Raw genomic sequence first — 23714 nt, 5'->3', positions numbered from 1 at the left:
CTATTATTTATTAAGCTTAATTATTATAATAATAGTAAAAAAAACACTAGCATCTTGCTTACATTTATAACATAACTTCCAAATCGTTTTTTTTTTCAACCCTGCAAGTGCAACCTTTCAAAACATGGAGAAAATATTTTGACGTCCAATATCGTCTGCTAATTGCTATATTCAGTTACCTCACTGTCACCGGTAGCGTTAGCACTTAGCAGTTGTTTGAATACAAATTCTGCAGTGCTCCATTAGTAGTTTTGCATATATCACATTAGGATGGGTTTATTAAGTAATCCATCTGATAAACAATTGTCTCCTTTATTGTTAAAATTTGTTGGTAAGCAAAAGGTGCTGTCCAGCTTGTTTTACATTGGAAGCATTGTGTGGTTTGTTTGTCTTGCCTATCGCCAGTTCAACGCCGGTAAATTCCTCATTAAATTTCATATTTTGTTTATCATACATTGTTTCATGATAGGAACTTATTTCTCTGAAAATGCATTATTACCTGGTCTTGTACATTCCAATTTTAAGGAAGATTTCCTTGCCCGTCAGTATGTAGCTGCCATCAAAGTAAGACTAGGTTATTTCAAAATTTATTACATATTACATTTCATGGATTTTAACAATGAAATTTTTTTTGTCTCATGTAGGCAGAAGCTGAAAGATACCCAAATGGAATGCCCCATGCATTCATTGCTGCTCAGTTCAAACAATTAGGATTAGATACATTCACCCACAACTTTTCTGTCAAATATCCATTAGATGAAAATGAGGTTTTATTGGAAAATATATATATATATATTTTTTTTTCAAAATTTAGTTACAATGCCATTCTTTTTCTTAGGTTTATTCTGGCAAAAATGTTTATGGCATTTTAAGGGCTTCAAGAGGGGCTAGTACAGAATGCCTTGTAATGTCTGTTCCTTACCGACCTCCTGATTCTGTACTGACGGGAACCAATGCTGGAATTGCCGTTATGCTTTCCCTGGCAGCATCTTTTCGGGGTAATTATGAGTATTCGGATTGTCTATTGATAACCGTTTTTTTTTTTTTTTTAATTTATTATAATTTTTACATTAAAATATTGGGTAGAACTAATCAACGTATTTTTTTTTTAGCGGCCTCATACTGGGCTCGAGATGTTATTTTTGTTGTAACGGAGCATGAACAACTTGGCATGGAAGCTTGGTTAGAAGCTTATCACTATACATCGTCTGGGTCAAATTCAATTGATTTTGGGCAGTTGGATGCCCGTGCTGGTGCCATACAAGTGCGTATATATTGTTCTCGAGTTAACCAGCTAATCCATTCAACAAATATGCATATTAGGCTGCAATCAATTTAGAAATCCCATACGAAAAGATATCTCATATCGATGTACGAATGGAAGGGTTGAATGGGCAACTTCCAAATTTAGATCTCGTTAACCTTGTACATAGACTGTTCCAGCAGGAGAGATTTACAACCACTTTGAAAGAGAGGGTAAATTTTTGTATTATTGTTGTCATCTTGTGGCTAAATCTAAATAATTGTTCTTTTATAGGAGGACTATCCGGATCCACTTAGTATGGAAGGTTGGATATATTCCGCTTCGTCATTACTGACTTTAATGGCCTCTCAAGCAACTGGAGTGCCCACTGGGAATCACGGCCTCTTCCACCGGTCTGTGAAGTCCACTTGTATGTTCTACCATGAAAACAAATAGTGACAAATTTTTTGTTGCCTTGATATTTGTCTCCATAGGTTTGGAATTGAAGCCTTAACAGTGGCTGGCTCGTATAAGAGAGGGTGGCATGGATCAAATTTTCTGTTGATGGGAAGGTAATTTGAAAATGACTGAACGTAGCCAGCCATTCGAGTGATGTGCACTAATGTTATCATTTATATTTTTGCTAGAGCAATCGAGGGTATCATGAGAAGTTTGAACAACCTGCAAGAAAGATTTCACCAATCTTTTTTCTTTTATCTATTACCTGCTACCAATCGCTATGTTTCTATTGGTAGTCATATATTTTCCAACATTCAATTTCTGTAACTATTAATTTTTATTTTTTATTTTAAGGTGTATATATGCCGCCATTTGGGCTTATGATTGGCTCGATGTTATTACAAGCTGTTGCACTTTATATATCACGAAAAGAGAATCCAAATGAAAAACAAAATTGGAATTTCCTTAATTTAGGCTCGTTTGTGTTGTACAGTACGATTTGTGGTTTGCTTTTTTACTCGGCGCCCGAAAAACTTACAATATTTAATCGTTCTATGGCATTGGGGCTAAGCACGGAAGACGTTGTTTTTGGAGGATTTTGTATGCTCAGCGTAATTCATTGCATTTTAACTTCAACTGTTGGCGTCAGGTATTATGATTTTATTTATTTACATTGTTCTTATTTAAAACAAACACTTTCCTTTCACATTTAGGATGCTATCCATACAACGATTATCTGCCAATTGTGTTCAATGCGCAATTCTTTTACTAACATCTACTCTGATGTACGCAGTTGCGATGGGCAATATTTCCCTTGCCGTGCTCACTTGTTTTATAATCAGTCCGGTATTTTCCATTGCCAAGCCAGTTTCCCAAAGGTTTGCGTTCGTTTGTATTAAATTCTTTAAAACCTTGATAGCAATTTTTTCATTGGTATTAGGTTCTTGAAATATTGCCGCTACGCTGTGCTAATGTTAGTACATCCACTATCGCTGCTGTTTATCGCTACACTTATTGATACTTACAGAGTGTTTCCGGAAGAAATAAATCAACCTTGGAAATTTTTAGGCAAAACACATATAGCTGCCCAACGTGCTCTGATTTACGCGGTTGTTGATGGAACGTTTTATGGAAATTGGCTTTTCTTTGCTGTATCAACTCTTTACTTGCCGCTGTGGTCACTTGCCTGGGCAAATTTGAGTAATTTATCACGTTAATAAAATTTTGTCGCCCTTTGTTGTAAATTTTCCGTAAGTCATCCGATTAAATTTTCATTTTTTTATCATGCATTCACGTGTTTTTAGTACAGTTTGCCGAAATCTAGTAAATGCAGAATTGCAGACGTACAGTCATAAAATAAATGCGGCAATGAAACAATGATTAGGCCTACTCATTACCGAGAGAGGATATATCTGGTAGACTGAATGACTATGATGATTGATGACAATGTGACAAAGTGATTGTATTCAATAAAAAAACCCCGTTTTTTTACAGAATTTTGTGTTCTATCCGTTCTGGTTGCTGAAACTCAAAATACCTACAGGCTTAATAACTTCTAACAGATTAGCGTCTGCTCTGCTTCTTAATAAGTTCTGCCTGTCGAAAGTGTCGATCAAGTTATATCAGTGGTCAGCATTTTAACACTTTCTATCTCTAGATATTGTAGAAGGAAATTTATAGCTCAGCTCTTTTAGTTTAACATGAAAGTGAATGAAAAGAATCTCATTGCTATCGCCAATGCCTCTAATTTGGTTATCGATAAAGAAGGCTGGCTTAATAAAAAAGGAGAATCTAACAAGGGTTTCCAAAAACGCTGGTTTGTTTTGAAAGGAAACCTTTTGTACTATTTCGAAAAGAAAACTGACAGAGAGCCAGCTGGAGTGGTTATTGTTGAAGGATGTACTGTGGGTAAGTTGCAAATTTCTGACAAAGTTTAGCCCTAATTTATAACCATATGTTGAATTTGGTTACAGAGTTGTCAGAAGAGGATGAAGCATATAGCTTTAATATAACTTTCCATGGTCCAGGAGATCGCACTTTTGTTTTAAGTGCAGAGAACCAGGAACTGATGGAAGAATGGATGAAAGCAGTAACTTGTGCTAGCTATGATTATATGAAGGTCATGGTAACTGAACTGCAAAAGCAAGTAGATGAACTTACAGGTATTGTTTTTTCAGAAATATTTGTATTTTAACCAATATTGATTGATGCTGTGTTTGAACAGAGCTTGATCGGTTACATAAACTTGGATTGAATAGTGTAACAGATGGCTTGGCAGTACCACCTGTTGTTCCAGCCAGACAACGTCATAATCCTTTTAACTTGATAGAAAGGGAAACTAGTTCCAATGTAGCCACTCGAAAAGTAATAAAAAAACAAAATTTTACCTCCATTCATAATGAGTATGGTAAACAAATCAATAAAGATAGAGATGTATGGAAGAGGGAAAAGAGAGCTAATTTAACCAGTGTTATCAAAGAAGATGTGCTGATAACTTTGTAGGTCTTGTAATTAGATGTGATTGTAATAAGATTTGACTAATGTGGAGGAGCCATATGTTGCCTTCATATATGAACTTTTTAAAAGCATGTTATTTCAAAATAGTGTCCCCTTTTTGATCTCCTGATGTACTGTAATCTATTTTCACTTAGTGGCCTCTGATTCATATCTTCTTAATAGTATTGTCATGTTTCATTCCAGGTGTTTTCAATTTAATTCTGTTTAACAATATCGGAAAAATTTACGACTCAAAATACATGATAAAACAATGTTTTATAACATTTTTGGAATTCAACTTGTCCTTGGCCGCGTCTCTTAGCTAGTACAGTAGTACTCTATAAATATTCCTTGACTCTTACACATGTCCGTTATTTTGTCATCGGTCTCGTTTCAATTAAAATTGTTTTAAGAAACAATTAAATTATGGTTTGAAATTCGATTTTGGATTTTATACAGGGATGTAGAAACTAGAAAGAATCTGTCCGCATTTCGACCCATTTCTTAAAATTATACGGACAATCGGACATACACATACGGTGCTCACTTTGCGATTCATTGTCCTTTTGTAGGCTACTTGGTAGATAGATGATAGCAAAGCTATGGAATAATTATTATTTATTATATTACCTTTTACTCTGAGTTATCAAGGTAACTAACTGGTCATGGTATAAAACGTAAAAAATGTAGAATGAAAAACGGTTCTCGCACGGTCGGCATCGCCGCAACTAGCCCGCTGGCCGCGCCACACGGCGGGCACAGCAACTCTGGTCTCTGGGTACAGATTCGAAAAATGTAGCGTATATTTATCAAACTGTAGCGCAACTTCACTTTGGAGTTTGCATTGGCTTATCATCTTGTCAACTTTTCTTCAGAACATTGAAGTGAATGCACAGTCATGGCTCTCTTTGAAATTTGCGGAATTAATTCTCGTTCAAACTTCAAAAGCACTGAAAATGACGAACTAGAAGGCGTTATGACGTCTCTAAACACCATTGGGAACCCTTGTCAATTAGCCTTGCCACCATTGGGTTGCGTAAGTTCACACATTGAATTTGTCAGTTTTAGCATTATTTCTCAATCTTAATGTAATGTTTTTAATTTTAGCCAAGTAACACATACAGCAAGAACCCTGTTGATGAAAATGGCAGAGAAATGAAGATAAACTATGATCATGGTACCACAACACTTGGTTTTAAATACCAGGGAGGAATTGTCCTTGCTGTAGATTCTCGAGCAACTGGAGGACAATACATTGGTAAATATATTATTTTTCATCAGTGAGTCCATTGTTAATTGTATTTTTCTAACCCCACAGGATCTGGCTCAGTGAAAAAAATCATTGAAATCAATGACTTTTTACTTGGAACTATGGCTGGTGGTGCTGCTGATTGCACTTATTGGGAGCGTGTCCTTTCAAAGCAGTGCAGACTTTATGAACTTCGCAACAAAGAACGTATTTCTGTGGCTGCTGCATCTAAACTGCTTGTGAACATGGTATATAACTACAAAGGCATGGGACTTAGTATGGGAGTCATGATTGCAGGGTGGGACAAAAAGGTATATATATATTATATATTTATGAAATTATGACATTCTTCTAATTAACCTTACTATATTTGGTTTCAACTCACACAAATTTTCTCTAATTTTGCCTTAATTGTTAGGGTCCTGGTTTGTACTATGTTGATAATGATGGAACCAGAACTCCAGGGCAGGTATTTTCTGTTGGATCAGGATCACTTTATGCATATGGTGTGCTTGATTCTGGCTACAGAAATGACCTTACAGATGAAGAGGCTTATGAACTGGGTCGTAGAGCCATCTATCACGCAACCTATCGTGATGCTAGCAGCGGTGGTATTATTCGAGGTAATTAATTGTACAAAGTTATTTATTAAAAGAAAAATAATTATAGTTCTGTTGTTTTTAGTGTATCACATTAAGAGTACCGGATGGGTCAAAATTTCTGAACAAGATTGCACGGAGCTTCATTATCAGTACGAAGAAGCTGAGCGTAAATCCAAATAATTTTTTTTCCCATTTTCATACAATCTGAACATCTTCATTAACAAATAAGAAATACATTGAATGAAACCCTATGTTATAGCAATTATATAATTTGGAGTTAAAACGGAAACTGTTTATCCTCGGTATGTAACAGTTGAAGGAAACGATAGATTAAGTACCTGTTTTGTGCAAGTAAACCTACTCTTGTATATATATGATGTGTGAATGTTAATATTTTCATGCTAAAGCTCAATGGAGTGTATGTACGTACACATGAACCGAAAAAGGGTGTCAATAATTTTCATGGGGAAAAGAAGTAAATCTCTCGTCAATTTACTAATTCGTTTGTCAATATTTGAAACCTATAGGAATGTAATCCTCGTCGTCATCCACGTTCAGAGGGCATGTTTGTTTGTTGTTTCATCATGCGTGTTGCAGAGGGCGGAATACTTAACCGCAGTTCAGCTTTTAAAAGAACATTCAAATGAGAAAAAGGTAATAAGAAACTACTCGTCGTATTACTCGTATATATTAGTTAAGACTTTAAGATGTGGTCCATAAAAATGATTGTGTAACTGACACATAATCACAGTTATATAATCGTTAGTTTAACAATGTTTTAAACATTTTGAGTTCTGTTGCAGCTAAGGCTCAGGCCCAATCTTTTACAGTAAGTTGCCCCGTTTTCTCCGTCGAAAGTAAGCAAATTAAAAAAAAAAACATCGCGGCTTTTCTCCTGTGTTCCATTGCCAGTCAGGAAAAATGTTCTTTTCCTCAGAAAATTGTAAGTTTTATTTTTTGTCTTGACCCCCATACTACATACCTCCATAGACCTTATTCTAATCAAAAGGTATGGGTCAAGCCGACCCCTTTGCGTCGCGTTGCAGTGTGAAGGGGTGACGTGAACAGCAGATTTTTATTTGGCTCGCCCGATGTGGTTTGCGCATAGGCTTGTCGGGTTAATCGTGCCCGAGGGAAGAATAGGGAGGAAAGGAAAGTCTGGTCCCCTCTTTTTTTCATTCTTTCCTTTCCCTATTCTTCCCTCGGGCACGATTAACCCGACAAGCCTATGCGCAAACCACATCGGGCGAGCCAAATAAAAATCTGCTGTTCACGTCACCCCTTCACACTGCAACGCGACGCAAAGGGGTCGGCTTGACCCATACCTTTTGATTGGAATAAGGTCTATACCCTATAATCTCATCAGATTTATTTTTATGTGATGTGTGAAGCTTCGGAAACAGAGTTCGAAAAGCAATCCACCATTCCATCCGTTCTGTACAGCATGTGTACAGTCAAACGTGTTAAATTGTTAATCGTGGAGGAATCTTTTGGGTTTTAGCTGCAGGTAGGTGCCAGGTGGCTAAAATCATGTCCCCCAGCCACCAGGTGACGCGAGTGTCTTCGAGGGATTTGTTTCCGAGAGACCGCGAGACGCTGATGTCGTGCCGTGGCAATAGATTTAACCGATTATAAAGGTATTCCTAATTCTAGTGATGTTATACGGAACGGAACACTAGTGATGTTATACGAAAAAATATTCGACGTGTGTAGAAACTGCTGTCCATTTTGCCGAAAATGTCATCCATTGTTACCTTACCTACCATAGTATATGGCTTTATTTACCGTACGACAACGTCTCATCTCGTGCAGAAACACTTTAAGAGCTGGTAAAGTAATTTTGTTGATCAATTTTCCTTGCAATGCAATAGATTTTATTAGTTTATGTTCAGTTCGGAGATCCCTTTGCTCAACTAGTCAACTGTTGCAGAAATTGAGAACATGACAAATTTTGAGCTTTGTGGGTATGTTATATGTCATTAATGTGGTTTGGTTGCAGCTTGCAGCCAGCTGGTAAAAGGTGTGATTGAGTCAAGTTGAGCTGCAGGTGCTGCTGCTGCACGCAGTTTATCAAGCTGGTGTTATCCCAAAGTGTCACTGCAGGAAGACATCTTGAATTGGTATTATGATTGATATCATTGGTTGTAACTTGGGAAGTCTTGTGGTTTGGTTTCTTTCAATTTTGTATTCAACTGACAAGTTTAACTCTGATGTGATGTAGAAAATTATTGGTAATATTTCTTCTTTCCAAATAATTGTTTCCATTCAAAGATAGCCACATTGTTGGTCAGCTTACACTGAGTTAACAATTTTCTTCCAATCATACTAGAACAAAGTTCCCACTCAGTATTACCAAAGTTTTTATAACAGATTGGAAGTAGATGCACAGAATTCTTTCCTTGTTTCTTTTTCAATTTAAATTAGTTTTAAATTAAGTAAAATGTATTTACACCCTTTATCTCACATTTCAAAATGTTATTGGTTCGCTAATGTTCGTTTGCTTTGTAGGAGTTCATGGTCAGTTTGATGCTGTTTGGAGTACAGAGATACAGTGGTTTTGCAGTCCCTTTCTAGTTGAGAGATGCTCTGAAATGGAGCTTGTGCAGACTTGCAGTTCAACATCACACTTAAATGTGTCATTTGTCTATGTTAGTGTCTATGAAGTGTTGAACAGTTGGGTAACATAGTCATTGTTTCCTGATGGCTGTCGGGCTTATTTTATCGGCTCCGTTTTGTCGTTATGCCGTCTCTTGCTACCGGCGTTGAGGTAATGCTTGATGTACAGTCTCATTCAATTATTGACTTTTAGTTAAAATTTCCCTTCTCATTTCAGTTCAATCGTTTGCTGCCGAACCCATAGATACGATCCATTGGTGAAACTGAGGTGCTGAAATTCAAGACTCGTCAATACATTTTTTAGATGTAGGTCAATTACAAGTGCATATCTGGGCCCTTCTTCAGTGGCCCCGTTTCCCTAACTAACCAACGCCCGCCGGTGGGCACTCACTCGCGGCGACAACCAGGAGGAAGGAAGTGGACTGGTCGAACGGGGACTTGCAAGGTGTATGATTCGATGAAATCTGTTGGGAGGGTCATGAGTTTAAGCCGGAAGCCTACTAAGATTAATTGCTCTTGTAATAACTGTTCCTCGGCTCTCTTCGCTCTTTTTTCGGTTTCTCTTAACCACGGCCGGGCAATCTTCCTGGGCCAGTCAATCGAGGCAGCGTCTCCCCCTGCTTTGATTAGCTGCGTCTTGAACCGAACGGTTTGTTTAGTAAATAAAATTGAATATGGAAAATAAAATATAAACCATTATAGTAGTTTTAATTAAATGTTTTTTATTAACAAACATGTATAATTTGAAAAAGTTTATTCATTTCCTCATTGCATGCCTAAATGCTAGTCTATTTGTTTAAACTCTCACATGTAGTCAATCAAGAAAGAAGAAAAACTGTATTGATTGATTGTGCCAGAGAATTACCTGGAAAGGAAGAAGAGTGTGCAAGGGTGCGAAGCCATTTTAGCTAGGGAACAATTAGACATGGAAGATTTACAGGTTAGACTCTTGATGCTCCAGAAGTTTTCATCAAATCGCCTAAGTCCTCGTTCGACCAGGGCCCTCCTCATCCTCCGGACTGCTACAGACTATCCCAATGGGTGATGAGTGCTGAGTGCCCACCCGTGAGCGTTGGTTAGTGCTGTCAGTTTCCAAACAACTATAACGATTGTGAGAATCTCGCCTTGAAAGGCGAGAATATTTAGTTATAAATTTCAAACTATATATGGCAACAGCAAGAAATAATACCTCAAATCTATCAATGTTACATTGTCCTAAATTAGAACTAAGTGGCGGTCACCACAACCTCTTGAGTGACAGCATTATTTAGCTGTTATCTACAAAAGAGAAGAGATAGCAGCAAAGAATTGCATCTGGGGAAGGCATTAATATCTTGAAGATTTTACCAAAATTTGACAAGGGAAGTTAACCTGAAATATTATCATACAAATTTAATGACAGTAGAAACTATTTAAAGTATTTAGTTTTGGAAGACATAGTTTGCATTATTGGATTGGATAACTTGATTTCTATTGTCACAAGCACCTAAGTCACACGAAAACTTCAGCTGAAATTTAAGCTGAAACATTAAGTCTGAAAGCAACAAGAACCATTAGCTATATGTTGTGTTGTCTACTGATTAAACACAGTCCAACTTACCTAAAAATCCTAATCTAAATTTGTTTACATTTTTGTTTGTAACTTAATTACAATGTGTTTTGTATTGTGTAACTTAGGACCAGACGAAGCCAGACAAGCTGTCACATTCCAATGCTGCTCTCCAATTATCAATGGCCATCGAAACTTACAGAAGAAATTTATCACAGGTAAGGTTAAGTGCAGAATGACAGAAATAAAGCTAAAGGGGTGATACAGGTGATTATTAATTAAATTAGACGCCCAGTCCCTAGAGTGAGGATCAAATGAGCCAGGAACATGCTGTTGTTGTCAGATATAGGTGTGGAAAGGATTTTTCATCTTCACCATCATTGGTGATTGATTGACTTTACATTTGATGTGGCCTTGTAGTATGTAGCTTAGTAGAATGCCACAATGAATAGAAACACATTCTGAATAACTGGCAGGTTTTTACCTTATCAACCGGGTGTTTTCCCTTTCAGCAATCCACTGTCCAGCACTGTTGCCCAGGTGCCGAAACGTCATTAATCTGGAATCACTTGCAGACAACATGAACGGATATCTGTCTTGAGTGCCTTCTCTTCAGTGTAGGCTACTGTAGAAGTTGAAGTGGCGTTCAATATCACCTTGGGGATTTCGTATTTTGTGATTTGTGATGCTGCGTGGTGGATTATTGATGAAATTTTGCATGGACAATATTGCGTGAGTATCAAAGTTATTTGTTACCTACATGCTTTGTTTGCCAGTTCTTTCAAATTTTCAATTGAATGTCAAAGAGCTAGATCGGACATTGTTTTCATGTTACTGTTGAACGTTTCTTCTTTCTGACGCTAGACAGCATAGCTTTTGATCATTTTCCACACAGTTTAAATACGCTTACTTTGCACATCTCTGTAGAATTTTCTCAATGCTACTTCAAAAAAATGTTGAGTGATAAATGTCAGTTTCTGTTTCAGCAACAAAGCTCACTTGTTAGATTTTTAATAATGTGTTTTTTTTCCACTTCCGGTTTTCTCATTTCAGTCAGTAGTTCAGTGAATATTCATTCGACGCACAAAATAACCACATATTCGTGATCCTCGTCAAATTTGTGGTAAAGTTCATGTTTTCTTTTGTACGTTTTCGTACTTCCGGTTTTGAAAATTTTCCCGAAAGTTTTCCTGAAAGTGTTCAGGAAAATTCTCGATTTTGGCCAAAATCTGGATTTCGTTTAAATTACACATAATCGACCCCAAATTTCACGTAGATCACGAATATTTGGTTTATTTTGTCGGCAGCTCAATGGTTGAGGCGCTATCGCCTACTTCCGGTATACTTCCGGAAAATTTGCATAAAACTAGCAAGTGAGCTCTACTCTCTGTACAATTCTAAAGACTCCTTGCCAAATGAAGTAAACAGAAATGGTATTTTTGATTACTTTTTTGACTATCTATAGCCGGTCATTTAGATAGTGAGTTTTGGACGTGTCTAATAGATAGATAGAGCTATTTTCTTCAAGAATTACCAATGAATTTGTTGGTGAATTGGATATATTTTGTATGGAATTTGTTGGGCATCTGTTGTGTTCTTTTCCGTGTATGTGTTTAATAACCCTAACCCTAATATTTCTCATTCATTTCCAGGAGAAAATGTGAAAGGGGCATGTCAACTATTGCTGTAAATCCTGGGATCCTACTGAATGTGTCATCCAAATGACAGAGGTAACAACCAACAATAGCTTAATCAAGTACTGCGGAAATATATATTGTTCTCATCTTTGATTAGGATTCATCATAATTATCGGCTGATTTTTTGGACTTTCACCAACCCTAGAATGGACCAATCTCTCATTCCATCTTCTAGAGAACCTCTGATTGGTGTTTTTTTGTGTAAGTTTATTTTTCATGTCACTGAACCTTTCTGTTGCAGTCTAAAGTTTATTTTAAATGTTGTTCTGCACCAACGTCTATCTAATGTTTAAGTATAATTATTCTTTTAGATCATAGACATCAATCACATTGATGACACAAATTATATATTTTTTATATGTTATTTACAGGTTTCTAATTTTGCATGACAGAGTTAATGAGAAGTCATGCCCTTTGAAGAAAAGGGACAATGACTATACAGTCAACAAGGACCTTTGTTTGGTAACCCGTTTGCTGCTACCCTTCAACATCCCTTTTTACTTCCTTATACATGCCCTCTTCATTTGAGGTATTGCTTTCTTTTGCTAAAATCTCATTTGAAAATATTGTCATCCTAATAAAATGTTCATTCTGCCTACAGGGTAACTCCTTTGCTACTTATCATGGACTTCATCCATTGGTGAAAACTGATAAGAGAAAGCTGTAATTCAGATGCCTAAGCCGGAAGCCTACTATGATTAATTGCTCTCGTAATATCTGTTCCTCAACTCTTCGCTCTTTTTCCGGTTTCTCTTAACCATTGGCCAGGTAGTCAATCAAGGCAGTGTCTCCCCTGTCTTGATTGTGTGTGAGTTTCCAAAGCAGATTTATCACCCAAATGAAACAAAAGGAGTTTGTTAGGTTTGTTTTATTTGGGTATAAACTGCTTTAAAATTTGCACAGAACAACATTTGTCTTGTACCGGACGTTTTGTTTATTAAATTGCAACTATTTTGGCCAAAATGGGAAATTTTGAGTTAATTTAATTAACTTAATTAAATCAAGTTTAATTGTATTAATTTAATTAATTTAAATAATTTAATTAAATTTAATGATTTATTATTTGTAATTATAAAAATTTATTTTTTATTTAATTAAATTGGTAAATATGTTAGTTAAATAATATTGATTGTATTTTTATTTGTTCAAACATTTACATATCGTGATTTATACATAAAGTATAAATTTTCAACGCACAGCGAAATATTGCAAATTAACTTCTGAGAACTCTACAGAAATATTTAAAATACATATGGGTGAGATAAATATCAGGAGTGTCTAAACTAACATCAGATTGCGACATACCATAACAATTGGCAACAACCAACCATTTGATAACAAAATAGCTTAAGGTCACTACAATCACATTCTACATCGATATGATATTACTCAACCCAAATCGAACTGGCACAGTAACTTGATAACACCAACATCAGCTTTGGGGTAACACCAGCATCACAACTTCAGGATAGCAACAGCTTCAACGGGAGGCAGACTGCAAAACGACTGCACAATTACGCCGAGACCTATGAGAAGAAACAGGGATATTATACTAAGTAGACAGGAAAACAATGAATTTGTCTTTTAACTTTTTGTTAATAAAATAATCAAGGGTCTGCTTATAAAGCAAGGTACCATCACTTATTTCCTGAGTTGATTTTTCGACAGGACACAACATTCAATAAAAAACTAGACGTTTCCAAAGTCACAAATAATGTCTCAAGTCGAATTACCATTTCTTTTTCTTGCAACTCTTCTTCTAGTCTTACTACTCCACTTCTTGTTAACCATAATTGCATTAAGCAGATTGATGATCATATTGCCACCAAGTCCTGTTGGGAAAAAGAAAAATCATTAATTAAAATTTGAATGTGTACCAGCTGTAAAAGAAAAACATGTAGTGGAAGACAAGAAAGAAAAGTCTCCAAGTTTAAATTAAAAATAGCAGCAACTAATGTTTAAAATCGCAAGAAATTGCTTCAGAAGTTTTGGAAAAAGGAATACAATGTTCCAGTTAAATCAATAAGAAAATTACAATCAAGCAAAAGCTAGTTGAGCAAGCAATTATCTTTCCAGAAAAACTCTAAACCCGATATAATATTTAGATAGACTTTTTGAAGCTTCCCCAGTTACAACCAAATATCACAATTAAATTACCTATTCAAGATGTTTTCATTGATATTACATTTCAGAATAACACAAGCATTGTTGCCTGCTACAACAAGCTACAGCTCAACTTGAACTTCCTTCCACTGGCTGGCTGCAACAAAGCCACCTGCATGACAGTAATGAAGGCCTAAACTTTGCCGATTTCTCAAATTCATCAACAGATAAGAAATAGGAATCTTACCCTAACATGAACTGCACACCAAAGGGCAACGCATTAATTAGCTCATACATCTGACTATGTAAACCTACAGAGCAAAAGAACATCAGTAAACTGATGACAGTTAGATTTGTGAAAACAAATTCCAATGAAAGATTTACAAAGAAAAACAAAACTTTCAAGTTGAGCTTCAGACAACAAATATAAAATGAATGATTCAAGTACTTAACAGTTAAAGAAATGAAAATAATTCAAACCAACACCAGACAGCATGCAGCACTTCCCCACACCAGCACATGGTCATAATGTACAGCAAATATTTTTCTTTAAAACATTTTTTAAAAGTAATGAACACCCTTCACCAGTTGGCTGCATCAAGTCCATGTGGACATTCCACCGACATGAAAAAGCTCTGCCTCACCAAGCCGTTAATCCTAAAAAAAAAAAAAAAAAACTTAATTACTATACAAGAACAAGGTACTATGTAACAAAAATTTTATTATCTACATTTACTATTACTTGACAACCCCAAACAGAGACAAAAAAGTCTGCTGGGATGGGATAAGACTATGAGAAACAAAATATATCATAGGCATGACAGATTGACAAATATATTTTACAACTATTCTTTAATCAACTTTCTAATCATTTGTACATTCAGAAACCCTAATGAACTAAAAACTAAATTACCTTTGAGATTTTTATAGAAGAATGAAAGTTACAAGCCATGATCCCTGTAAGTTGCCCACAGGAAATATTTAAATTTAATAATCTTAAGGAATAAAGGTAGGAACTATTACCATGTCGAGAGAGAAAGTTGCCTGTAATGGCCAAGCTAAACCAACTCAGACAACAACTCCATTGAAAAAGATGATGTGAGAAAAGGCTCAGCCGTTGGATCATCCATCTCAGGGCCATCTCTCAATTAAACACCAGACAACACCATTAACAGCTCAAACTGAACAAGGAAACCTACAAAACAAAAAGAAATGAATAAACCAATGATATTTTCAATTATTAAAAGAAAACAAAGGAATGCTCCACTTGATCAATATTTCTCATCTCTTCACAACCCGACTTTTTTTCACAAGGTCTTATTTAGGAGCAGTAAGTACTTGACAAATAGATACAAAGAGTTCAATCTACAACCTTAGTGAATTCTAAGCAATCACACTACACACACAAGTGGCACACATTTGTAGACTTTATTTAAGAAAATTCCAACCCTGTTGGTTGTGTTTAATTATGAACTAACAAAACTTTTAACAAAAGCCGTCTTACATGGGAGTCCAAAATAAGATGTCACTTGTCTTCGACATCAAGAAGAAAATGCTAAAAATACTACTTGATAGCCTTATCAATTTAGCCTACTTGTGCGATTTAATTACCTTTTCGAATTTCCTCTTTTCATCTCATTCGTCTTGCAAAATAGTAGACTCTATTCATGACGAGGCAGCGATCACGTGCAAGTAATGCAATGAATAAGCTCACACCAGGCTGTTAATGGAAAAATAAAAAACTCAATTACTATCAGACAAAGGTTTCAAACATACAACATAATTCAAGTAACCACACGAAACACACAAAATTTAAATTCAGTAACCTTGATGAAAAAAACAGGAATTACCATTGAAGAAAAATATGAGGAAAGAACTTAAGAAAGTGACCCTCCATAAGCCCATGGTTTAGGTAACCTTCTCGGACAGCGTCTCGAAGAAAAAGAAAGTTCAGTGTTCTGTTCATGTAGAATGAAGAATTTGGCTATAGGGCTCTTTCACATCTGTTTTATTTAGCCGATTTATCTGGCAACGCAGCATGGCGCCGTCTTTTGGTAGGCAAAAACGGGGAGAATGGGAGGAATGGGAGGGAGGAGGGCGTCCTATCCTATCCTAACCGGGACTGTTATCCTCTTAACTAGCCATGGCCTCAAAAACCCAGCTAAGTGTTGATGAGGTTTCTGTCACTCCGTCTCCGTGAAGTTGAAAAGCATAAGATCAAAATCCTAATGTAGCTCACGTGAAAACACTCTCACGACACTCACAGTCACATGTTAACCAATTGCCCCCACAGATGCCCAGAACATGAAAACCCCTCTGCCAACACTTCAATAAAGAATAATGAAGAAAGGATTGAAGAATGATCACATCAACTTTGCCACCTTAACTTAGTGACAGCCAGAGTACATCAGAGTAACATAATAGAGTTGTAGTTGTACCCAGAGCTATAGAATTATAGCGCTCTGTTGTACAGACACCTCAGAAATGTCAGAATAATGCAATTATGTTATGAGTATGTCACAATCACAAACAAGTAAAAAAATCCATAAATCCAATCTCAACGTAGAAATGTGGTTGAAATCATATTTATTTTTTAAAGATTTCATGAAATTGAAACTAGATGGCGTAAAACATTCCTATCTCGTTTTATTTCTGCTTATTGTGAGTGTTGAAGTTTAGTATTGTTGAAGTTTTCCTCTTGAAATAAAATGAATGCATCTATGCATCGGTCTTCTATTTTAAAACTAAATAGTGATAAGTGAAATCCTGATTCTCAAATAAAAGTTTTCCTCTAAATTTCAACGTGGTTTGATCAAAATCAAAGAAAACAGTATAACAAAAAGAGATAAACAAGCAAAAGCTGGCAAAAGCACGTTGTCGTCTGTCTGTTTCTTCTGCTTGCCTTGGAAACTTGTTGCATAGTCTGCTTGTTGTGAAACTTCAGTAATTTTCCAAATAGTATTTGCGTACACATAGTTAATTTATAAATCTTTTTATCTTATCCAAAATAAAAATTAATAAGTCCATTTAGACATATTTGTTATCATTTTTATCGCTTAAAATATGTAATTGTACTGCTCGTAAAAACTAGTAATCGATTTCCCTAGCGTAAAAAATCGAGTTATATCGTGCTGGACCTGCGACGTATTGCTCTCCAGTTTCGACGCACTTTCCAGTTGTAAATAATAGACTGAGTTTTAATTTTTCCAGATCACCTGCCATACGCCTTCTTCATTTATACGCCGTAAGTTGAGACATATGGTGTTAAGTAAGTTGTTGTCCTATGCATAACATTAAATATTTAGTTATAATGAGATTTTGGTAGTTTCTCTTCGCATAGCAACACACCATATGTTTGATCGCCACGCGGTAGTTCATTATTTTGGTTATCACTATTTTTCTTTTTAGACTGCCAAAATGTCAGCGTCACCAATTGCTCGCCAGGCCGCTCAACCCCAAGGTCAAGCCATCCCAAGACGAATTCTCATCAATGATGCCAGTCAATTACCACATGATTACTCCAGTACACCCAATGGAACTCTGTATTCAACCACTCCTGGAGGTATTAAGGAATGGGTGTTATAATGTCTGGCATGCCCTAATGACAGGCACAGCTGTGTGGTTTCTAAAATAATAGTTATTCTTTAGTTTTTTATTCTTAAGCGTATTCATCATACCTTTCGTTTCTTTAGGTACAAAGATTATCTATGATAGGAATTTCTTGCTGCAAATGCGCAATTCCCCTGTTGCCAGGACTCCACCCAAAAACTTGCCTGTAATTCCTGGTGTCACATGCGATAGTCCTCACAAAGAGAAGTCCAAGTTGATCAATGGGCAGAAAAATGTTACTGTACAGCACAAACCTGTGGAGCTTCCAACTGTTGAAATTGAAAAAGGTTTTTAGAAACTAATTTTTTTATGAATTCATATCTAATAATACTTAATTTTATTGCAGTTGAAGACAAGAAACAGGAAGAACCTCAATTCGAAATGGATATTTGAATTTGTTTCAAGTACAAATGCAAATAATCTGTAGACTTCAATATTCTTTGAACTTGGTCAGCAAACAAGTTCTAAATCAAGATAAAGTGATGCAATTTTTCTGCTTGTAAGAAGCATTGAATTTTTTTTTTCCCAGTTAACATGGTTGATTTTTATGACATTTCACTAGAACATCAAATCAGAGTGAAAAAGAAGTCATGGTTTATTTTCCCTTCTTGGTTCAAGGAGAAGTTTTTTTTTTTATGTGGGGGATTTGTTTTGTGCTTCAAATAAATTGATGGATACAGAACAAGTGTAAACGCGAATACAGACAAGACATACATACATTTAGTAGAACGTTGCAAAGTAATTTAAGGAGAAAATTTTAAATTTAATCAATAGTTCATGCTCACCCTCTCCCGGTACCCGACATAGCCGACCACCTTTCTGCAGGTGCAATAGATAATGGCCATTATTTCTTGAAGATTGGTGAGGTAGATTGCACTGAACATTTCAGAACAGCTTGCCAAGATTTCACAGAAAAATGAAAATTCCACTTCCCCTTATCCATAATACAGGAAAAAAAATACTAAATACCATCGAGAGATTTCGTCTATATACACACGCTTGAAGCTTTTAAATAGAATCCATATTGTTAACATAACAATGGTAAAAACAGAAGCTTTGTCGTTGCTTCGGAATACGTCGTCAATCCATCGCTTTCCTTTTTACTCCATGCTCCGGGAAAGGTAGAGTTGAATCTCCTCCATCAATCCCAGACGAATCGCTGGAATCAGAGGATGAGTCAGAATCAGACTCTACCTCTTCGTCTGGGTCATAGAAGAGTTCAGCACCAGGAAACAGGTACCGACCAGGTTGGACGGTGAGATAAGTGTTTTCTGAATTTTATGCAAGGAAATGCATATAGATGACATAGACAACAACCGAACAAAAATAAATTACCTGGGAGTTGATCGGCAAGATTCACTTTGATTCGCGGCTCCCACCATCCGGTCATGTCATGAGTAACTGGTTCAACATCAGCAGACTCGGCTGATTCCATTTCTAAGCTTCCTGTAGACATCCCACTGTCCCGGCGTAAAGGATCGTCTTGATCTCTTTTGGGGAAAATGGGTGCAGGTACGGCGACAGAAGGAGTGGGGCGTGGTGGTAGGCGACTGATCTCTGTTAGAGGTTCGCGGTAACAAATGTCATCTTTCCATTGTGTACCCAGTCTGATTGTTACAAGAAGATTGGTGAGACAACAAATTTGGCTGATGAAAATTACTGTATACTTACAAATGACACAGTTGGTTGACGATAATATCGCAGTCCCCAAGCAGTTCAACATCAAAGACCATGTGGCGGAGGGGTTCGCGATTGATAAGAATTTGCGGAACATGATTCGGTAGGGCGCCTATTTGAATCAAGAGAAACTTATTGCACATGAACTTTAAGGTTACAAGATGACATTTAAAATAACTTACATGGGATGAGTGCGACAGGGCGGACTTTGAGCGATGACCCAATCACGATTATCAGGTCACATTCTTCTTTATCGAGTACCATAGCGCGATGAAATTCGTCTGGCATTCCTTCTCCAAAGAAAACAATGTCAGGCTTCATGATCGGCTGGGCCGATAATGCCACCGACGACGATGTACTGGCCTCGTCTTCATTTTTCGACACATCCGAGCATTTCGGACAAAGTGGAATGCGTTGTTCCATTATGTCTTTTTCTATCTCGTTCGAGGGGACGCGATGTTGGCAGCGCAGGCAAGTAGCAGTAGCAAACGAGCCATGGCATTGGATAACCCTTTCGATATCTGCTTGTTGTTCTAGTGTATCTATGTTCTGCGTGTAGTTGCGCAAAAGCTTGTTTTGTTTCTCTAGCAAACGAATGAACCTAAACAAAATATCATTTCATTAGCGAAATTTCAAAATTTTCAAGAGAGTTTGTTTACTTGTGGCATTTAGAAGGTGTAAACTGTCCTGGCCAAAGGTCTCGGGCGAATTTAAAGAACGGTCGGGGATCTTTTCGGAAGTAATGGATATCAAACATAGCTTGAGGATCGGGCAAGTCAGGGAAGTCGACGGCTAAGCGAGCGTAAATTCCGTCACGACTACGAAAGTCAGGAATACCACAGGAAACAGAAACCTAAAAAAATTGTGTTCAAATATAATAAGGTAAATTTTTTTATTACAAAAAAAAAAGAAAAATTATTACCCCTGCTCCTGTAAGAACTAGAATCTTTTTACAGCTACGGAGTAATCTGACGGCATCGGATATTGCATTTATGTGGCGTAAACGTTCCCGCCTTGGAGGTTCACTGACAATATTCACGATTATCTGTTTTATTCAATAATTATGATTAGTTGCCTTGACAATGCTACCAATTTATAATTTTACCTTCCAAAGTGTGACATCATCAAGATGAGTGGGGATTTGAGCATCATTTGGTACCAACTCATTCAGGATGGTTCGAGGATTGGTACCAAGAAGCATCTGTTGTTGCACCCAAGACATTGTCCCTGATGATGGCTCCCAGTCATGATTGCTCAAGTCACTCAACCCACTAATGTCTGAAACATCACTATCTGAGGAAGTATCATCATCTTTCTCCAAATTGCCCATTGAATCATCAGCATCTTGAATGGCTGGCAAAGCATAGCTACAAATAAATAAACAATAAAGTTGGACCATATGTTTGTACACAATAGAAAGAAGACATTACCTGGTAGATGGTAAATCATTAGTGAGATTTTCATCCTCGCTGCTGGCTAAAGACGTTAACTCGCTGAAGCCTGAATCCCCAGCGTTGAACATTTCACAGCTTCCTAGTTGTCCTGCATCATTTGCTGAAAATTTAAAAAAAAAAAAATATTTCAAGTAAGCTCAAGACGGATCAACTCTACAGCCATCACGAAATTTCAACTCAAGAAACCAAACAGTATTTGACAAGTGTTATCACACTGTTATGACATTCAAACATGCCGCCCCAAAATTTTGGCAACGCAGCAATCGACCAAAAAGAAGGGCGTCTCCCCTCCCCCCCCCCATCCGCCAATGGCCGCACTAACGAAGCAAAAGGCCATTTACCTCAAAACCGAATGCAATCTTTTGCTGACAATTTTGATTAGGTTCACAAGTACATTAAATGAATGAAATCGATCAATCGGGTACTTACAAAGCTGTTGGCCCTCAATAAAGGACTGTGAGATGTCAATCGGCAGCAAAGTTCTGCTTCGTTTTACGGGACTGTGAAAGTTCTCGCCTTGTTCGTCGGCCATTGCTTCGTCTTCCGTCGATCGTGGGGTAGAGGGCGCTTCTTCTTCTTCACAAATTTCGGGCCGCCAGGTGGCAGGTCAGCGTTGCCAGTATGAATCGAATTCGTCCCGAAACCGGAAGAAAATATGCGCAAGGACATGTTACATGAAATAGGAAGGGAATTAATTCAAGGCCTTTCCTTGCCGAGCTTTTATATCAACCTTAGTCCACTTTCCGCACGTTGCGGTTCAGACAAGGCAATGTGATTTTCGCAAGGAGGAACTGTTGGTTATAATTTTTTTTAATAGGAGGTTTATCAGATATGCAGTATCACCAAATGTACCTGAGAAAAAAATTAGTTCAAGATCTACTAAACATCACGAATGAGGTTACGCGATGGATATCGGGAAAATAATTCACGTATGGCATTTGTACTAGAGAAGCGACCCCGAGGTTTGACTGACTTATATTCGTGGACCATAAAACCAAAACGCATAGGGGTGAGCCCCAAAAGTTGTAAAACACGGTCTAGCGATTTGACGAACTTAATTAAATCTGATAGGCATGGCACACGGGGCCGCCCGATATGGCCGCTCTTGTTTGAAAGCGTGCGTCACAACAATTGCGCTGAGTGTGTGAGGATTACTAGTGCTGCGGGATCCGGTAAGTACTTGACTCCAGTCGAGAACGATCAGGCTTGATATACAACAGCAGCTCAGTTGCTGGATTTACCCTTCCGACAAGGAATTACTACGTTTTTTTCAATGTAAGTGAATTCATTGTTTTCCCACACGTAACCAAACTCAAGTCGTTCGTGTGAATTTTTCAAAAAGACTTTCACAGGAATGGATTTTTCAAACGTCAACTTCCCATTTCCTTTGTGGATTGTCCGTCCCACCTGGGAGTGCGCCTTGAAAATCGGATTCTTCGTTCCTGTCATTATCATCAGTCTGCTTGGAAACGGTTTGGTGGTTTACCTCATGGCCACCAATCGATTTTTGCGCACTTCCATCAACATCTTCATTTGGAATTTGGCCATCGCCGATCTTTTAACTATCCTACTCATCCCGTGGATTATTTTAATCATCGATCTCTACCAGATGTTCATTCTCGGAGAGGTTTCAATACCAGTCAGTTTTATTATCAAATAATTATAATTTCCATTACATTTTTGGGAAGGTTATTTGTCGAACCGAGGGATTTTTAAGAGGTAACTTCATAAAAAGAAATAACTGACAAATAATTCATATCTAATATCGATTTCAAAATTTCAATAGTGATGCTGATGTTGGTAGACGTCTTCAGCTTGCTGGCCGTAAGCTTTGACCGTTTCTTTGCCATCGCATTTCCATTCCGCCCGCGGATGGGCCAATCGGCAGCCTACATTATTTGCGGAGTCATCTGGATCCTTTCAGCGGCCATCGCCTCTCCACTCATCGCAGCCCGCGTCTATAAAGTACGACCAAGAAGCATTTTAAATTGATCATAATTATTTAGAGTTTTATCATCTGCCGCCGCCAATTTGGCTCGACACACAGGAACGACAATGGAAGGATATATTGGAGTCCTGGTGCATCGACAACGCTTCCTTCTCTTTCGTGTACTACATCTCCCTCGACGCTATTCTCGTCTGGTTTCCCCTCATCGTCATGACTGTTTTATTCATTTTCATCTTCATTATTGTATGTAGTCAGCTTCTTTTACATCCTCTTGATTGGTTAAAAGGGCAGCAGGTTTCAAATACGTTTACAGATGAAATCGCGGACTTCGACCTGCTCTGTCATTCAATTGAAGCAGTTGGCCCAGCGTCAGAAAATCATTCGGATGCTTTTCTTCATTCTGATTGGCTTCTTCATCTGCTACCTGCCTTTCACCATTTCCATCATCGTACGAAATAAAATCGTCCTGGGCAACAGCATCAATAGCGTGAGCATTGACTTTTGATTATTCACGAAAAAATGGCAATTGATTGAACATTTCAATAAAACAGATCCCAGATTGGTTGCGCTCCTTGTTGTACACGACGCGCTATGTCATGTGTGTAAACACAGCCATCAATCCTATCATTTACGGATTCTGCAACGATAACTTCAAGAAAGCGGCCGCCAAACAATTCCCGTCGCTCAAATGGGGTGTCACTCCGGTGGCCGCCACCATTTCCGCTGCATCAAACACAGGACGAGTCAATTCAAATTAAATCAAATTGAATTACCTTTCACGTCTAGATTTAGTTGTAGCTCATCTAAAACAAAAAACAATATTTAGTGAAACACATTGGAACGTTGACATTTGTGACTTTATCTAACGGCAAACACGTTAGATCTCTATTTGATTCAATGACGACATTCCATGAAACAAAATTTGCAGTGGAACAGAAATCATATTATATATTATTATTAATTATGGAATCAATGAACAAAATACACGAATCTTGAATAAGTGCAGTCATGT

General features: G+C 37.3%; 6 protein-coding genes and 3 long non-coding RNA genes across 10 annotated transcripts; 6 read left to right on the top strand and 3 right to left on the bottom strand.

Moving 5' to 3' along the window:
• Nucleotides 1-170: 170 nt before the first annotated feature.
• LOC124311049 (glycosylphosphatidylinositol anchor attachment 1 protein-like) lies at nt 171-2991 on the top strand. Its single transcript, XM_046775319.1, has 12 exons — nt 171-415; nt 470-564; nt 645-767; nt 839-998; nt 1113-1264; nt 1324-1476; nt 1538-1656; nt 1738-1815; nt 1891-1994; nt 2057-2351; nt 2416-2580; nt 2643-2991. The coding sequence occupies exons 1-12, from the start codon at nt 271-273 to the stop codon at nt 2917-2919; spliced, it is 1866 nt and encodes a 621-aa protein (XP_046631275.1). The 5' UTR covers nt 171-270; the 3' UTR covers nt 2920-2991.
• A 219-nt stretch (nt 2992-3210) lies between these two features.
• Nucleotides 3211-4476, top strand: LOC124311396 (sesquipedalian-1-like). Its single transcript, XM_046775869.1, has 3 exons — nt 3211-3610; nt 3676-3864; nt 3927-4476. Exons 1-3 carry the CDS (start codon nt 3403-3405, stop codon nt 4202-4204), a joined length of 675 nt encoding a protein of 224 aa, XP_046631825.1. The 5' UTR covers nt 3211-3402; the 3' UTR covers nt 4205-4476.
• A 559-nt stretch (nt 4477-5035) lies between these two features.
• LOC124311348 (proteasome subunit beta type-5-like) lies at nt 5036-6300 on the top strand. Its single transcript, XM_046775801.1, has 5 exons — nt 5036-5234; nt 5306-5456; nt 5517-5758; nt 5866-6070; nt 6132-6300. The coding sequence occupies exons 1-5, from the start codon at nt 5097-5099 to the stop codon at nt 6227-6229; spliced, it is 834 nt and encodes a 277-aa protein (XP_046631757.1). The 5' UTR covers nt 5036-5096; the 3' UTR covers nt 6230-6300.
• Nucleotides 6301-7635: 1335 nt separating this feature from the next.
• On the top strand, nt 7636-9353 carry LOC124311677. Its single transcript, XR_006910118.1, has 4 exons — nt 7636-7878; nt 8049-8169; nt 8558-8816; nt 8883-9353. It is a non-coding gene; the product is annotated as an uncharacterized LOC124311677 (long non-coding RNA).
• A 600-nt stretch (nt 9354-9953) lies between these two features.
• LOC124311678 lies at nt 9954-11057 on the bottom strand. The gene is made up of 4 exons (XR_006910119.1): nt 10975-11057; nt 10708-10902; nt 10266-10409; nt 9954-10199 (listed from the first exon to the last, which is right to left on the bottom strand). It is a non-coding gene; the product is annotated as an uncharacterized LOC124311678 (long non-coding RNA).
• Nucleotides 11058-13037: 1980 nt separating this feature from the next.
• LOC124311615 lies at nt 13038-14527 on the bottom strand. The gene is made up of 4 exons (XR_006910006.1): nt 14262-14527; nt 14069-14186; nt 13645-13743; nt 13038-13437 (listed from the first exon to the last, which is right to left on the bottom strand). It is a non-coding gene; the product is annotated as an uncharacterized LOC124311615 (long non-coding RNA).
• A 2582-nt stretch (nt 14528-17109) lies between these two features.
• LOC124311502 (eukaryotic translation initiation factor 4E-binding protein 1-like) lies at nt 17110-18342 on the top strand. Of its 2 annotated transcripts, none has more exons than XM_046776030.1 (4): nt 17110-17258; nt 17423-17576; nt 17707-17910; nt 17970-18342. In XM_046776030.1, the coding sequence occupies exons 2-4, from the start codon at nt 17432-17434 to the stop codon at nt 18014-18016; spliced, it is 396 nt and encodes a 131-aa protein (XP_046631986.1). In that variant the 5' UTR covers nt 17110-17258; nt 17423-17431; the 3' UTR covers nt 18017-18342. The 2 variants fall into 2 exon arrangements, with proteins under 2 accessions (XP_046631986.1, XP_046631987.1); XM_046776031.1 differs by having other exon boundaries at nt 17134-17282.
• Nucleotides 18195-21329, bottom strand: LOC124311061 (NAD-dependent protein deacetylase sirtuin-1-like). The gene is made up of 9 exons (XM_046775340.1): nt 21184-21329; nt 20731-20854; nt 20406-20667; nt 20223-20345; nt 19960-20153; nt 19483-19901; nt 19295-19412; nt 18959-19230; nt 18195-18894 (listed from the first exon to the last, which is right to left on the bottom strand). Exons 1-9 carry the CDS (start codon nt 21284-21286, stop codon nt 18704-18706), a joined length of 1806 nt encoding a protein of 601 aa, XP_046631296.1. The 5' UTR covers nt 21287-21329; the 3' UTR covers nt 18195-18703.
• Nucleotides 21330-21774: 445 nt separating this feature from the next.
• Nucleotides 21775-23460, top strand: LOC124311938 (neuropeptide FF receptor 2-like). The gene is made up of 7 exons (XM_046776305.1): nt 21775-22029; nt 22097-22381; nt 22443-22473; nt 22541-22719; nt 22802-22945; nt 23016-23189; nt 23254-23460. Exons 2-7 carry the CDS (start codon nt 22109-22111, stop codon nt 23458-23460), a joined length of 1008 nt encoding a protein of 335 aa, XP_046632261.1. The 5' UTR covers nt 21775-22029; nt 22097-22108.
• Nucleotides 23461-23714: the final 254 nt, after the last annotated feature.

This window comes from Daphnia pulicaria, chromosome 8 (assembly GCF_021234035.1).
Source record: "Daphnia pulicaria isolate SC F1-1A chromosome 8, SC_F0-13Bv2, whole genome shotgun sequence".
NCBI lineage: Eukaryota > Metazoa > Arthropoda > Branchiopoda > Diplostraca > Daphniidae > Daphnia > Daphnia pulicaria.
The sequence above is the reverse complement of the archived record's forward strand: the minus strand, read 5'-3'. Positions and strand labels throughout refer to the sequence as shown.